Here is a 15,673-nt window from a genome sequence, read left to right as displayed (position 1 = left end):
GTGGTCTTGGTTTCTGTTAGTAAGATTCTTATGTTTGCCTTTCGCCATCTGGTAATCTCTAGAGTTAGTTGTTATAGATGTCTCTGGTAGAGCTTGTTCCTCTGGTGATTCTGTTACCCTCTATCAGCAGACCTGGGAGACAGGCTCTCTCCTGAGTTTCAGTGGTCAGAGCACTCTCTGCATGCAAGCTCTCCTCTTTTAGGGAAGGTGCACAGACATCTGGCATTCGGACCTGCCACCTGGCAGAAGATGAAGTCCTGAAACAGGGCCTGTCCCAGAAGCTGTTAGCTTCTGTAGTCCACTCTCTCACCTGCGCAGACTAGTTTTGAAGGGATCCGGGAGCCAAGATAGTTCCCCCAGGTGCTCTGACAAAGCCCTCCCGGGTGGGGCAGACACCTTTCCTCTGGCAGGGAAGGTGCCCGGATATCTGGAGCCCGAAATGGGGTCTGTCTCAGAAGCTGTGTGGCTTCTGCCTGTCCCAGAAGCTGTTAGCTTCTGTGGTCTACACTCTCACCTGTGCAGATTAGTCTTGGAGGGATCCGGGAACCAAGATGGCTCCCCCAGGTGCTCCAGCAAAGCCCTCTCAATAAATAATTCTTAAAAATAAAAAACCCCACTTACTTTTCCTATTAACCTTTTCTCCCCTACCTCTAGACAGTGGGTTAGAAGGGATGTTGAAGCATTTAAGAACCCTAAAGTAGGTTTTGAAAAAAATCTAAACCTACACACAACTGTGGGTAATACCAGTTCTAGGGGATCTGGCTCCTTCACACAGACATGCATGTAGACAAAACACCGTCTTCCTGTCTCATTTTTTTCCCCTTGCTTTTCAAGTTCCTAGTGGTTTTTGACTGTAGGGTGCAAGACTCTGAATCTTTTAATTTATTTTAAAAATAATTTAAAATTATTCTGAAGGATAGAGCTTCTATGGTACAAACAGCACCCATGAGGTAAACATTATACCAGTTGTTTATAGTGTGTTACAATATAAGCAGAGATTATGTGTGGTATTTCTTTAAGAGTTCATAAAACATATATTTCAAATATCACATGCAGTACTTGGAACTGTAATTTTGCAAGGCTAGTGCTCTTGAGCACTTCTGCATAACCCATACCTGGGTGATAGGACGACCTTCCTGCCCTGCCTGCAAATAACAAGGGTAGATCTCACTTCAAGTATTTTTACCTTAGGAAGCCAAGCTTGATGGGTTATTTATTGCACAAGTGATGGCTTGTAAGTAAAGAACCAGAACATTCTCTCTTCAGAGTATTCTGTAGCCTAGCTTTCCAGGATTGGGATTGATTTATCATAAAATGAAAAACAAACAAACAAAAAAACAAACAAAACCGTTTCTAGTACTGGGGATTAAAACAGTGTTTGGTATTTCTATGAGGACAGGAATACTTAGCAGTCTAGTGCTCAGGCCAGAGGAAGGCATTATTATTACAAAGGAAAGAATAAAGTCAACATTCTTTATGAATTTAAATTTATTAATTCCAAACAAATTATTACCAAATTATATCAACTATGTTAAAAAAAAAAAGCACATACACACACACACAAAGCACATAGCTAAGCCAGTGAGATTTATTCTCACAGTGCAAGTCTGTTTCATTCCTTAAAAACACTCTAAGTAATCCATTACAGTAATTAACAGTAATGAGGGCAATCATGTGATCAGGAAGATACTGACAAAGCAGAATAGCCATTTAAGAAAAACAAAAACAAAATTTTCTTCAATTTTATGGAGAAAATGTATAGGAATTGATAACTCAGAGATAGATTGCATATTATCATGTTTGAGGCTTAGAATCTTCAACAAAGCAAAACAAACCAAGAAAAAACACAAAAGCAAAAGAATCCAAAATAAGGAGAAATGGCTGTAACTCTTAACTACATTTACTTGTCATTTATTTACGTATTTTTAACATATAATGAATGCAACCTAGGTCCTACTACATACTCAGCAAGCGATTGACTAACAAGCTACATTCCCAGTATCTCAGTAACTGTTTTTTCTTTTATTGAAAAATAGATTTTCTATACAGTATATATTGATTACAATTTCTCTCCCTCCCAGAATCTCCCTACTTCTCATCTCATCTGGAGCCACCTCCCTCCTTTTGTCTCTCATTAGAATACAAACTGGTAGGGTCTGAAGAGATGGCTTATAAAGGGGTGGGGAATCTCATCCCCCACCACACCAGGATCTTCTTTAGTCAGGATAGTGTCAGGAGAACAGGTTCAGCCTCTCAGCAGGTAGCGGCATCTTTGGCAGAGGTGGCAGAACAACAGACCTATCTAGGTGGTCTCTTTCACAGTGGCGGAACAGGTCTGAGCCAGCCTGCTCAAGGCTGGGGAAGGCTACACACATCATTAAAAACAAGCACCTAAGGGGTAATTAAATAATATATAAGATAAAACAAAACAAATACATTGAAGTAGGACACAAACAAAAACCAAAAACCAGCGGGAAAAACCAAAAACCAGCGGGAAAGACCCAAGAAAAGGCACAAGAAGCAGATATAGACACAGAGACCCACTTGTTGGCACAACCAGGAATCCCATAAAAACACAAACCATGAAGCTATTATACAGAAAGAACCTGTAGGATGAAAGGAGAAAAAAAAAATAGAAAAGTAGGAAAGCCCTGACAGGGCAGTATGAGGCAAGGAATCTTGAAGAGGCACCATTGAGCTCCTTAGTGCAGCCAGCTGCAGTAGTTTGTCCCCAGTGAGAAGAGTCTGAATTTAGTAAGCGCCTTGGCGAAGTATTTAACTTCCCATGCAGTTAGTCTTTGGCAACAGAGGACCAGTGCTTGAACAAACTTAGTGATAAAAAGAATCAACAGTGCTACTTATTAAAAATCCAAGTTTCCATATTGGACAAGCATCTCTAAGGGAAGACTGAGAATGTGGATTTTTAACAAGGGCCCCTGGCGATTCGTGGGGAAACCTGGACACTACTATGGTGACTTCCGTGACCAAGCTCGCTCAGTCGGTCAACAGGTTCTCCAGCGCAGGAGTTTGGATTAAAAAGAAAAAAAGACAATTAGATAACATTGTGGCATGGGTTCAGTCAATTCTGAGACTGAAGGTGGGTTTATTTTTTCCAATCTGCTTTCATACCATTTTAATTAAATGCAGGTGGGCGAATAATGAGGAATCAAGCAAGACAATAGTCAAGGAACAAGCAAGACAATAAACACAAAGTCCCGTGATCACTCCAGTGATCAAGATATCTGAGCCTATGTCTTTGTTCTACCCTAAAATCAGATTCTTACTGCCTTGTCCTTGGCCAACATCGGGTACCTTCCTGTACTTACTTCTTTGTCATGGCTAATATCAGATTCCTGCCAAGTGACACCCCCAAAGGCTCTCCACACTTCCGCTTTTAATTTTCTGTTCTAAATGTAAAGAACAGAACAAAATATCTGACTTAGATAAGGATGGCTTCATTTGAAAGAAAGTGCCTACTCTGCAGAAAAGGGCAGATTATAAAGGAACACGTTTTTGCCTAGCTTAGACCTTTTGGTGCTTCAGACCCATAAATCCAAGTGTTCACACTTCCTTTTGAAGTCATAAAATCATTCTAAACTCTTTCTTCAAGTTAAAATCACCATTTCCCTCTAACCCTGGCTCTTTTCCAGTGCTCCCTATCTCTCAATGATGGCATTAGCAGTGGGCCCACCAGAACTCTCCAGTGATTTTTCTCTTACCTGAAACCTTGATATGAGTCTGTCACCAAGGCCTCTTGCTTTACTTTCTAATTTGTTCCATTTGCCCTTCTTATTTCCATTTCCTCTCTCTCATGTCAATTAAACTATGTCTAACTTTACCCATCACTTGTGCATCTTAATTGGTCCAATGTTGGCCAAACTTGTGCTCCCACACCGTAGCTGGAATGATTTTGCTCTGATCTTATCAGACTCCTGTTTTCTCAAGAAAAGGATTAAGTTTTGTTTTTTAGAAAACAAGGCCAAACTGATCTTTTAGTGTGGTGCCCAGTTTCACGTTGTATCGCTGTCTCCTTGTCCAGTCACAATGGCCTCCTTTTAGTCTCTTAGGCTTGCAATGCCTGCTTCTAACAAAAGGCCTTTACATAGGACACTCCTTGTGTTTCTTCACGATTGTGTTTCTTATCTTTTGGATCTAATTTGAGTGTGACCTCCTTAAGAAAGCTTACTCTAACACCTCTGGCTAGATTGATAAATTCCCCACCTGTAAGTTTTCATAACACCTAAGAAAATTGAATACCCCCTTCCTAAATTAGACTTAAAATTCTATCAGCTTGAACAGTTTGTTTCCTTTCTCAAAGTAGTCTCTGGATTTCACTTCTTTAGATGCCGTCCTGTTACGGTTTAGGCTTAGTAGGGAGCCATTCTTGAGGACTTGTTAGAACAGCCGCTCCACTGGCTTTCCCAGCATCCCTGGCTGCTGTGATGCCTTCTAACACTGTGAACATGGAACATTTATTTAACTTGTAGTTTTCTTCCCACTCCTGTTGGATGCTTTATTGTAGCTATGGTATGCTTCCTTGGTACTTAACGAAGGGCCTAGTCCATAAATACTCAAAATCATCCTGTAGTCTGCAGTTTAGCAATATATCCCATGTTTAGTTCTGTTTGTCTTTCCTGCATTGTCCTGTGACACACTTCCTTTTCACTTCCTTCTTCATTTCTTTCATGGTACTGAGGACTAAATCCTGGGCCTTGTATACACTAGATAAGCGGACTACCATCTAGCCATATCCTCGGCGGAGGTCTTACCTCTCCATTTATAAGACAAATGTCTATATAGTGCTGTCTTTAGCACTATACATATTTTTCTACTTTGTTTCCTCACTTGAAAAATACTTGGAAAGATTTGAGAGATGATTTAGACTTTATGTTTCCCTTTCAAACCTGGCTAGGCTAAAATTTTTTCTCATGTGATTTCCCTAGAAACTTTTTTCTCAGGATTAGATCTTTTAGAATCTTTGCCTCTAGCTAGCTCTTTTCTCTCTGTCCCGTTTTTAAACTCCCTGAGAGCTCAATGAAAAACCCTAGGACAAGTATTAGCAAGAGTCAAAACAAAACAAAGCAAAAACAAAACAACAACAAAAAAACCTTTCCTGTTCCCTTTAGGAAAGATCTGAGACAAGAGGCAGCACGAGTTTTATGTTCTTAGAAACTACCAAGGCTGGGAAATAAAATGGCTAATTTTCCAAATAAAAACTGGTGAAATGTCTGTTTACTTTCTTCCACATTGGTGAGGCGATACACGGCACACTAAAGTTTAGCTCTCTCCTATTCTTTTAACTTTACAAAGCTGTAACTGAAGATCTTAGAATTTAGGGGATTATCTTACAAACTAGATACCATGTCTATGCCTTCTTCTCTGCTGGTGTTGTCAGTGTAAACATAGCACATTATTATATCTATTGCACTTTGAAAATCAGAAACATTTTCTTCCTTAACTAAAGAAGAAAAACCCGTAAAAGTGATTGAACACAGGATAGAACATAAAAGCTTTTGTTGAAGTTTCCCTCCTTGTTTTGCCTATGGAGCGCCCCCCTTCCCCCCTATTGAAGTGTTGTTATTGATACTTGCAGTTGACTGGAATACAGCCTTCTTTAGGTCGTTTTCAATTCTTAGGGAAATACAGCACTACTGTTTAAGGGGGCCCAGTTATTCAGAGGTTTTGGAGATTGTTAAGAGTGTAATTTTGGAAAGCTCAGCCTTTGTTGCTACCCCTTAGCTTGAAAAGACCATCCTTATCCTTTCAAGTTCTTCTCATGCTGGTGAGGTAAGCGCCTAGTCATGAAAGGACCCTTTTTGACGTCCAAGAGCAACAGAAACAAGCCTAAAGCCCTCATGGGGTATGGCCAGGCGGTGTATGTATGATGTCTGTCTCTCTCTCCACTTGGCTGGGATGGCTTCTTCTGAGCTATGCAATGTAAACCTTTTTGCTGCCTTCTGGATGACAGCTGATCTGGGATCTCAGGTACCCTCTCTTTTCCAGACACACAGGTCTCGACCTTCAACGTCCCTCCCCTTTGTCCTCCCTACTCTTCTCTCGCTCAGGTCTGGGACAATCAGGATCAGTTTTTTTTTTTTTTTCTCGGCGAGACTGGGGCGTGGGAGTTGTTCACGAGAAAAGGAGGCAGAACTAGTAAGAGTCAGTCGGAACCGCCCTACCCTGTGGTGCCCGGAGGACGGACAGCCTACACTAGCGCGGAGGATACTCAGCCTAAATCCTCCGGCCACACCCGCCACTCTGAGGCACCAACGGCTGGGCCGGCCGGATCACGTGATGGGGGGAGCGGCGCGCGCCGGCTGCAGCGCCCATTGGCTGGCGGCAGGAGCGCGGGGTTTGATGGGAAGGCATTGGCCGGGCCCAGCGCTCTTTCTGTAGGTGCTGCTGCCTGCTCCGGAGGCTCTACGCCGTGGCGACCCAGGCTTCCCCGAGTGGACGCCGGGGCCGAGCGGCGCCCGCTTTCCTCAGGTAGGACTGTGAAGGGAGGGCCGCGTAGACGGAGGCGCTCCGGACTGCGGGAACCAGTCTCCGGGTTCCTCCGCGCGCCGGCCCGGGTGCCTCCGCCCCTGCCAAGTGGCCTAGAGCTTGGTGGCGGCTGGGGACACGCCGCGGGGCTGCTGCCCTCCGTACACTGTTGCCGCCTTCTCTCGTGGATCGCCCTGAACAGCGGCCCGAGCAGCTCCGGAGCGCACGAGACCCGGCTCTGCCTCCCCCGAGGCCGGTGTTCTTTCCGGGTATGTTCTCAGGGATTCCGCGCAGTGGCTGTTTAGAGCCCGAGCCCTTGGGCCCCCCTGTGTTAAGAAGTGTCAGAAGATCCCAGAGAGCACATCCCTAAGCTGAAATATCCACCCTGAGAGCTCCGATCACCTCCGCATCCACCTGAGCTGGCACGACGGGAAGGTCTGAAAACTGTCAGTGTCATGCTGCTCTGTTCGCGTGTGGGCGTGGATTGTGAGCGACTTAGAGGAGCTGCTCCACAACCATTGTACTTACTTGTTGGAGGGACAGCGGCCAGTCTGAGGGGTGGGGTAGGACGAAGGTGCGTGGTGACAGGAGCGACCCGGGAAAAGCAACTCCAAGGGGCATCAGTAGGTTTAATTCTTTGATGGTGTGTTTGCGGACGGAGAGTTCGGATTGGTGAATTTATTTCTGCGTGCAGTTTTAAGCAACACCTGCGACTCACTGAGTTTTACGTGTTCTGTTCTTACTTTTTGGTTTCTGGTTTGTGGTGCTTAGAGCCAATTGTTTTCTGTCTCTGTGGCCTCAGTCTTAGCGTTGACAACATTGTCTAGAGGTGTGATGGATGTGAGTAAATTTAGTTACAGGCATATGTTCAAGCTGGCAGGCAGGACTAACACCTAGTTACCAAAGGTCTCCATAGTGCCTTCTTAGAGGAACAAAGTTGATTTCGAATATGAACCTTAAGCAAGAGTGGTTCATTTAAAAGTGAAGTTTTAAAAAGTTCCTTGACATCTATTGGGGTCACCATAGTAATGATGTTAATAAATGTTTATGGTGCTTATATGTTGGAAGAATGCATGGATAGGTGACTCTAACAAAGGTATGAGTTCATATAGAAATCTCCCTGTCAGTCTTTTTTATTTTTAATTTTCATATGTATTTATTTTGTGGTGGTCATCTCATATTAAAAGTGCTTTTAGAAGTGTGCTTATCATTTATTTTTTTGGGCAATAAACCTGGTGTAAGATATTTCAGAGTTGCCTATTTGGACATTTGAAAGCGATTTCGAACAAATCACATTTAAACCCAAATTGTGTAGTATAATGTGGAGGTGCTGTTAAAGGTGACTAGTTTATATTTAAGTTTGGAATCAAAGGTTAAAAACCACAAAACTCCATTTCTTTTGTTGTTTTCTATGAAGGCTTATAAGTTTATTATAATGGGAAGTGCTTGAAAAATACTCTGCTTTATTTATTTCCATGCTAGGTTAAATGAGAAAAATATTTTCAGTAAAAACACAAACTTATTTTATACTTACAGATTTTAAATTATGAAATAATTAAAATATGCACTCATTTAATGGAATGTTAGGCATATGCTTCATTTAGATATTACATGTGTTTTTGGTAAAAGCAATAGTAGTGGCTAAAATTACCTAAATACTATGTGCTAAATACTGTGCCAAGTGATAAATAAGTTCACTAAATTTATACAATTCCAAGGAATGTAAATATTTTAACTGCTTTATTAGCCAAAGCTGAGAGTTTAAGAACTCTCTAAGTTTAAGATCATATAGCTGGTAAATGGCTGAGCCATGTTTTGAATCCTTATCACATTGTTTTAATGTGATTTGAAGTGAGTTGAGAATTCAAGAAAAACACTTAAGTTTGAGTGTGAATAACAGTAGAAAACATCATCAGTATGGTAGAGGGCTGTAAAGGTTGGGGGCACTCAGATGACCCATATGGTGGGTCACAACCATCTGTAACTCTAACACCCACTTCTGACTTCCCTGGGCACAAGGCACACACATGGTGCACATACATGCAAGCAGAATACTCATACACATGAAAATAAATCTTAACCCCTCTCCCCCCCACCCCCCCACATTTAGATGCACTCAGCCCTTAAGGTCATACATGCTAAGTCCCATTGTGATATCAGAGCTGGAAAGAGACTGCACTTGTTTGGGGAAGCTGCGTGAGGAAGGGAGTGATTCATGCTTCAGAAGGAAATGCTAGAGTTACTGGGCAAGAAAGTAGAGATGGATTAGAAAATGGCAATAAGTACAGCAAGAAAAACAATTACGGGTAATGACTATGTTATCAGGCACTAGGGTAAGTCAGGGCAGAGTTAAACCTTTCAACACCCTAGAGGATTCTAACTATCTGTCTTTTGCAAATAAGGAAATTGAGAAACAGGGATATTTAATCTTTTGGCTCCTTTTTTTTTTTTTTTTTTTTTTTTTTTTTTTTTTTTATATATTTTTTTTTACAGTAAGTGATGGTCAGTCAGAATTGGAGTAAAGGAAAGGACAGAAGCAATGGGTGTGATAGAGAAATGAACTCAATACTATAGAAAATAGCTAATCTTCCTGTGTTTCCCATTTGTTAAAAATACTGTCATATGTACATTATAGTAAGTCAGCTTTAATAATACTAGAATTTGATAGAAAAGTTTCTGAAGCAATAAGAATCGATTGTTGCTATGCTTATGAATATGAAAGCATGGATTTAGTAACTATTACTTATATTTCAGAGGGTAAATTTAAAAGCACAACTTCTTGCTTCAGGGAGCCTGGAGCTAAATCATTGTTTTTTTAACAGCAAAACATTTTCCAAATAAATGACTGACATAAAATAGGTATTCATTATGAATTAAGAACATATTTCATATGCTCATTTAAAAAATAATATGCAGTAAAGACTATTTTAGGCTAGTTCTAAAAGTTCTAACGGAAACCCTAGGAATTTAGCAAGCCATTTAGCTTTTCTCAAATGCAAGTGTAAGCACTCAGATTTAATCTGGTAGGGATTGGGCTACCTGATGATGCATTCATTGCCATAAACACTGTCTCTTGTTTATAACTCATTTTCCATTTTAGTAGCGTTGCTTACCAACTATTTGAGAAGGTTCAAGGTACTCTCACATATTTTATTTAATTTTGTTTTTATTTTTCTGTTTTATGGTGCTGAGGATTGAGCTCCGGGATCCATATGTACTAGACAAATAAATGCTCTACTTCTGACCAGCATCCCCAGCTGTTTATATTGTATACATAGACATTCTAACCTATAAAGCTATATTCCAGCCTATGCTATATAAGTATTCTTCATTTCTGACTTCATGCTGTTTGGAATGATTGGTTGCATTAGAAAAAATAAATAAAACTAAAATAATGTGTCTGACTTTGCTACCTAGTATCTTTGGGGCTTAGCATATTACTTCTGTAGCCTCAGGATCTTAATTTGTGAAGTAGAGGGGGACAGTATCTAAATGATAAAATTCTTGGGAATCATTTGTTTTAGAACTTCTTAGAGATCTTGTGCCAAGTGTGTAACTGATGTTGTTATTAATTTCAGACAGTAAAAGGTCAGTCTAAGCCAGGTGGGACATGATAGTACAGGTTTGTAATTCCAGTCAGTACTCAGAGGCTGAGGCAGAAAGGTAGTTGAGGCTAGGCTAGACTATATAGAAAAACCCTGTCTCAAAAAAATCCAGCCAAAACAGAATTTGGTCTCAAGGTATGATGGTTACAAGCTTGGAAGGGATACACTTCTTTTAGAAATGGAAATACGCAATCTAGTTGTGTATGAAACACTGCCAGATATCAAAAGCCAGTTTCAAAATAGTGTGGCGATGACCGAGAAATACAAATTAAGTGATCATCTAAATTTCTTTACTTCTATCTTTCTTGGTAATTATTTTTAGAATCCTAAGATTTTAAGATTTGTTTAATCTTGACTCAGAGTTTATACTTTTGTTCATTAGATTTCCAGAATACCTCATAATCACATTTTAGAGTTTCAAATACTGAGCAGGAGTATATATATATATATATATATATATATATATATATATAAAACTGGATTAATATTTAGTTTGCAACTTAATTGTAGTTTGTAAAATTAAGTTAGCATGCTGCAGAGTGTTTTAGAACAGATAATATTTTTGTCCATAAGAAATTACTTTGTAAATGAAAGTACTTTATAATTAGGCATTCATTACTTTTCTAAAAAAAGAAACTCTTAAAATAGATATGCCTTGAGATAATTCTGACATATAAATAGTATTGCAGTTCTTACTGGGTGCTGATAATTATTTTGTGATTATATTTATGGTTAAGATATGTGAGATATACCTATGAAAATAAGTGTGTGTGCATGTGTGTATATGTATGGTTTTACACAAATAATCATATACTTGTAGCCTGATAACATATCAATTTGAGAGTATAATATTACCATTTCAACTTAAAAGAAGAAGAAATTATAAAATGATTATCTGTTAAGTTGATTTATGATCTTACTATTTCTGAGTCTTTATATAACATTGGAGAATCATAGATAAACAAAGAGAATACACAGCTAGCTGAACTTAAATTCACCTAACTTGAGAGTCTTAGAAGTTTAGTAACATATGCTTAAATTGGGTGTTGAGCAGCAGTATTCAGAAACAGAAGTCTGAAGATAGAGGGACTTTAGGGCTTATTTCTTATGTGCTGTGGGGCAAATCCCTAGCTTTCTTGTTCTCTAATTTTTTTTTCCTCTAAGGTGTTTATACTAAAAGGCTGCCTTGTGATAAACTATTAACATTACTCACTTTAATTCACAAAATTAAGGCTCAGATTATTGAATGATTTATTTTTTTTTAATAATAAGAACAATATAGAGAAACTATTAAAAAGACCAGGAAATCTGTAGGTATGTGTATACTTTCTAAAGTGATTTGTCATTAAAACTAATATTTCAAACTCTATTTTTACTTTTAAATATGTCCTTACTTTGAATATACCAATGACTATCGGGATTAGAGTTTTAAGTGGAGGCTAACAAATAATTTACTGTATTTTAATGTAGTATTGCAACATAAACAATTTAGAGAGAATGTGTTCTATATTTAATTTAAAAATTTTAAATATTTTACTTTGTTTCTAGCTGTGACTTCTTTTGGACAACTCATGATATTTATTATAGTGCCAAGTTTCTACAAATAAAAGATGGGTGGATTATTTTCTCGATGGAGGGTAAGAAAACTTTTTCTGTATTGCTAATTTTTAAAATCTAACAAAAAGCATTACAAAGATTTTCACAAAGTTATCCTTTAGAGTATACTTTTGAATGAGTTTGAAATGATATATTTAATTTCATTTTAAGTCCATTAGAATTACTTCTTTGGATATTATTTTGGAGTTCTATTTATATTATGGGTATCTACTATGTCTAGTAATTTATTTTTATTTATGTATTTTATACAAGTAGTTTTCTTATAACAGTTTCATACTGCCCAAGTTCCAAGTTTATTCTAAAAGTAGTTGAAATTAAAAATTTTATACCATACTTACAGTTTTTGTATACTATTCCATCTATCTAATCTGTCTGTCTGTCTCTTTTAGAGACAGGGTTTTACTGTGCAGCCTTGAACTCACAGAAATTTGTCCTGCCTCTGCTGGTATTAAAGGAATTTTTGTTTGTTTTGTTTTGCTTTTTTATTAGCATGTCACATAAATTTACTGATACATTAAATATGCTTTTGAGAGTTATAGGTTGAACAAAATTAAAAATGCAGATTTTATTAGATAAGCCTTTAGAGAAAGTATCTCAAATTTAGAGATATAAAATATAAATTATATTGATAAATACTCTTCTAATGTAAGAAGAGATAATGTAGTCTAAGATAAACTAATTTCCTTATTCCTTATAATAGTAGAGTCTAGTAATACTTGGTAATTTAGCTTCTGACTTGTTAGATCCATGTTTTAGATTTGTGTTATATTGACTTTCTTCCTCTTTTAAAAAAATCCCCCCCCAAAACAAATCCACAGGTAAAATAACATATTTATTGTATGTTAACATGATGTTTTAAAGTGTATACATTACATTGTTTAGCTATAGCTAATTAACATATGCATTAACTCACATGATTATATTTTTTTGTGGTGAGAAACATTCCCTCTGTTAGCATTTTTCAAGAATATAGTATATAGGGCTAGAGAGATGGTTACGTGGTCAAGAGAACCTGTTCTTGCCAAGGACTAGAGTTGAGTTCCCAGTGCCCATATCAGGTCATTCACAACTGCCTGGGGCTCCAGTTTCAAGGATCTGGCACCTCTAGCCTCTCAAAATACCTAAATTCGTGGAACTACACACAGAAACATATGTATATGCATACTTTAAAATGAAATAAACTCACAAAAAGAGTAAGTTATAATGATAATTATAAGCTGTAGTCACAATGCACCATCTGTAGAACTTGCTCTATGTATTTTGTATCCCTTGACCTCCAAAGCTTTCAACTCTTCAACTCTCTACTTCCAGTTCCCTTAGATTTTTTACTTTCTACTTCTATGGGATCTCTTTTTTTCATTCCACAGATGAATGAAGTGACTCCTCTTTAAAAGTCTTTGACAGAGCCAGGTGGGGGGTGCTGGCACGGGGGTGGGGAGTGGGGGACGCTGTTTATGCCTTTAGTCCCACACTTGAGAAAAAGAGGCAGGTGAATGAATCTCTGTTAAGTGAGAGGTCAGCCTGATCTGCAAAGTGAGTTCCAGGACAGCTAGGGATGTTGTTACACAGAGAAACCCTAACTCAAAGAACTAAATAAAACAAAAACAAAAACAAAAAATTATGACAGACTGAGAATTAATTTATCATTTTTTATTTTTTTATTTGGTTGAATTATATGAAGTTGCTGATATTCTGCTTTGACATACAAAAATGGCAATTTTTCATGATTCAATCTTACATTATCAACTCTTGTAGGGATATAATACTGTTATAAATATTTTCTCAATTGCCATTTGAACCATTCTGGCTTATATAGAAATACCTTTGGCAAATAATCTCTGCTATTAGAAAGTCTTCCTATATACTCTTTAACAGTTTCATTTTTCAAAAGCTGTGTACTTAGGGCTAGAGAGATGGCTCAGAGGATAGCGCACTGATTGTTCTTCTGGAGGCCCTGGCTCCATTTCCAGCACCTCGTTGGTGGCTCACAGCTAGCTATAACTCCAGCTACAGGAGATCCAGTGCCCTATTCTGGCCTCTTTGGCACCAGGGATGCACATGGTATATAGATACACACAGGCACATATCTATAATCATTTAAATCAATCAATCAATCAAACAAAAGAAAAAAATCCCCTCTGGAACTTTGGGAATCACAAGGAAGGTAGTCTATTTTTTTATTTTTTTATTTATTTTATTTACCTCTAGAGCCCCGTGGGGACTTCACTCCTGAAATCAGTTGGTGTGCTGCTAGCACAGAGCCTGAGCATTACTGAATTAGACTATATTTAGTTCCTGAATCTTTTGGTATATGAATCCCTTTGGGTGAAAATATGTTTCTCTCTATAAAAATCTGTTGAGGTTAAGAATGGTAAAAGTAGAGCTATCAAAGTCGAAAGTTTCAGAGAAAGTTATTTCAAGAATCTTACATAGTTTGGTAATTATAGTTTTTCAATTATAGTTATGAACAGATAGACAGATAGCTTGGTAACATTGAGAAACCTAGTTGAGAATTAAAATGGTCCTTAATGACTACATAAGTGTGTTTTTAACAAAATGTTTGTTGCAACAACTTTTAATGCCAGGTCTTATTCTGTCTCTAAAACAGGCAAAACCTTCAACAGTAGAAGTTCTAGAAAATATAGATAAGGTATGTTCTTTGGCTCTAAAGTACTTTAATGTATTTTAGATGTTAATTAAATATTACTTTAGTAATTTTATATTGGAAAAGAGATATGAGAACCTAAAGATGATATAGAACAGTGCTTCTCAGCCTTCCTAATGCTGTGACCCTTTACTACAGTTCCCCATGTGTGGTGACACCAATGTACTTTGTCAACTGGCTATGAAGTTGTATCTGTATTCTCAGTTGTTAATGTCTGTGCCTCTGGTGCCAGGCTAGCAGAATAAGTAAAGTAAATGTTTGTTGCTCTCTTACCTGCTCCAAAAGAAATGGCAAACTGCCATGGACGAGGTCACCTTGTCTTCAGTGCCAAGGGGGCGAGACAGAGAGATGGGTCAGGTGTTGTCCTGCTGCTGATTGGTTCAGACTCAAGGAGTAAAGAGTGAGTCTTTTTGCATAATGAACTGGCAGCTGGAGCTGGGCAGGAGAGAAAGAACCTGAACAGGGGGAGAGCCATGTGGAGAGAAGTTGGATGAAGTCTGATGGACAAGCTGAGGGACTTCCCCAGCAAACAGCCTTATACTTACAGATGTCTCCCTGTCTTTATTATTAGAACCCAAGCAGGACCCCAAGAGCCCAACAATATCAAATTATTTTGTTGCTACTTCATAACTGCAATTTAGCTATTATGAATTATAGTGTATATAATCTATATCTGATATATAGAACATTTGATATGTGACTCCCCCAAAGGGGTTGTAGTGACCCACAGGTTAACAACCACTAATACAGAGGAGTCCTGAGAACTATGAGCTGAAAAAAAAAAAAAAAAAAAAAAANAAATCTGAAGTCTTTTAGTGACTTAAGAAGCCTGTATCAAGTAGTAATAGAACCCGTTAGAATGCAATTAGAGCTAACATGGTGTAAATCAATGTAACAGGTAGTTTAATAAAGATTGCAGGCTACTGTGCAACAATTATATAGCTTTAAATTTTTTTCTTATTTATAATGTTTTGTCCTTCAGGATATTGGAAGTAGTGACTACACTGTGAAATGATGTAATTTCAATCACTGTTTTGTTTTGTTTTGAGATAGCCTCACCATATTCTGTCTTCTGGCTGAAAACTGTCTATTTATATCAGGCTGGTCTTAGACTTGGAGAAATCTGCCCGCTTCTGCCTCTATGTGCCAGAATTAAAGATATAGGCCACCATACTTAGCCCAACTATTTTTATTCTTTTTATTTTTGTCAGATTTTTAAAGGCCGTATGTGGAGAAGTTTTATTTTCTTGACTCCATAAATATTTGCTGATGCCAATTTCATTTCTCTAGTCTTTGGCAATAG

General features: G+C 38.2%; 1 protein-coding gene across 5 annotated transcripts in view; it reads left to right on the top strand.

Moving 5' to 3' along the window:
- Positions 1 to 5,864: 5,864 nt before the first annotated feature.
- Lnpk (lunapark, ER junction formation factor) overlaps positions 5,865 to 15,673 on the top strand; it is a 58,627-nt gene continuing 48,818 nt past the window's right edge. For 2 of the 5 annotated variants that reach the window (XM_021155619.2, XM_021155622.2), the window contains exons 1-3: positions 6,354 to 6,486; positions 11,637 to 11,725; positions 14,314 to 14,355. In XM_021155619.2, coding sequence (XP_021011278.1) covers positions 11,699 to 11,725; positions 14,314 to 14,355 — 69 coding nt within the window. In that variant the 5' untranslated portion in view covers positions 6,354 to 6,486; positions 11,637 to 11,698. The other 3 variants (XM_021155620.2, XM_029472767.1, XM_021155621.2) reach the window with 3 other exon arrangements.

This window comes from Mus caroli, chromosome 2 (assembly GCF_900094665.2).
Source record: "Mus caroli chromosome 2, CAROLI_EIJ_v1.1, whole genome shotgun sequence".
NCBI lineage: Eukaryota > Metazoa > Chordata > Mammalia > Rodentia > Muridae > Mus > Mus caroli.
Note: the sequence above shows the minus strand (reverse complement) of the source record. Positions and strands in the feature narration are given on the sequence as shown.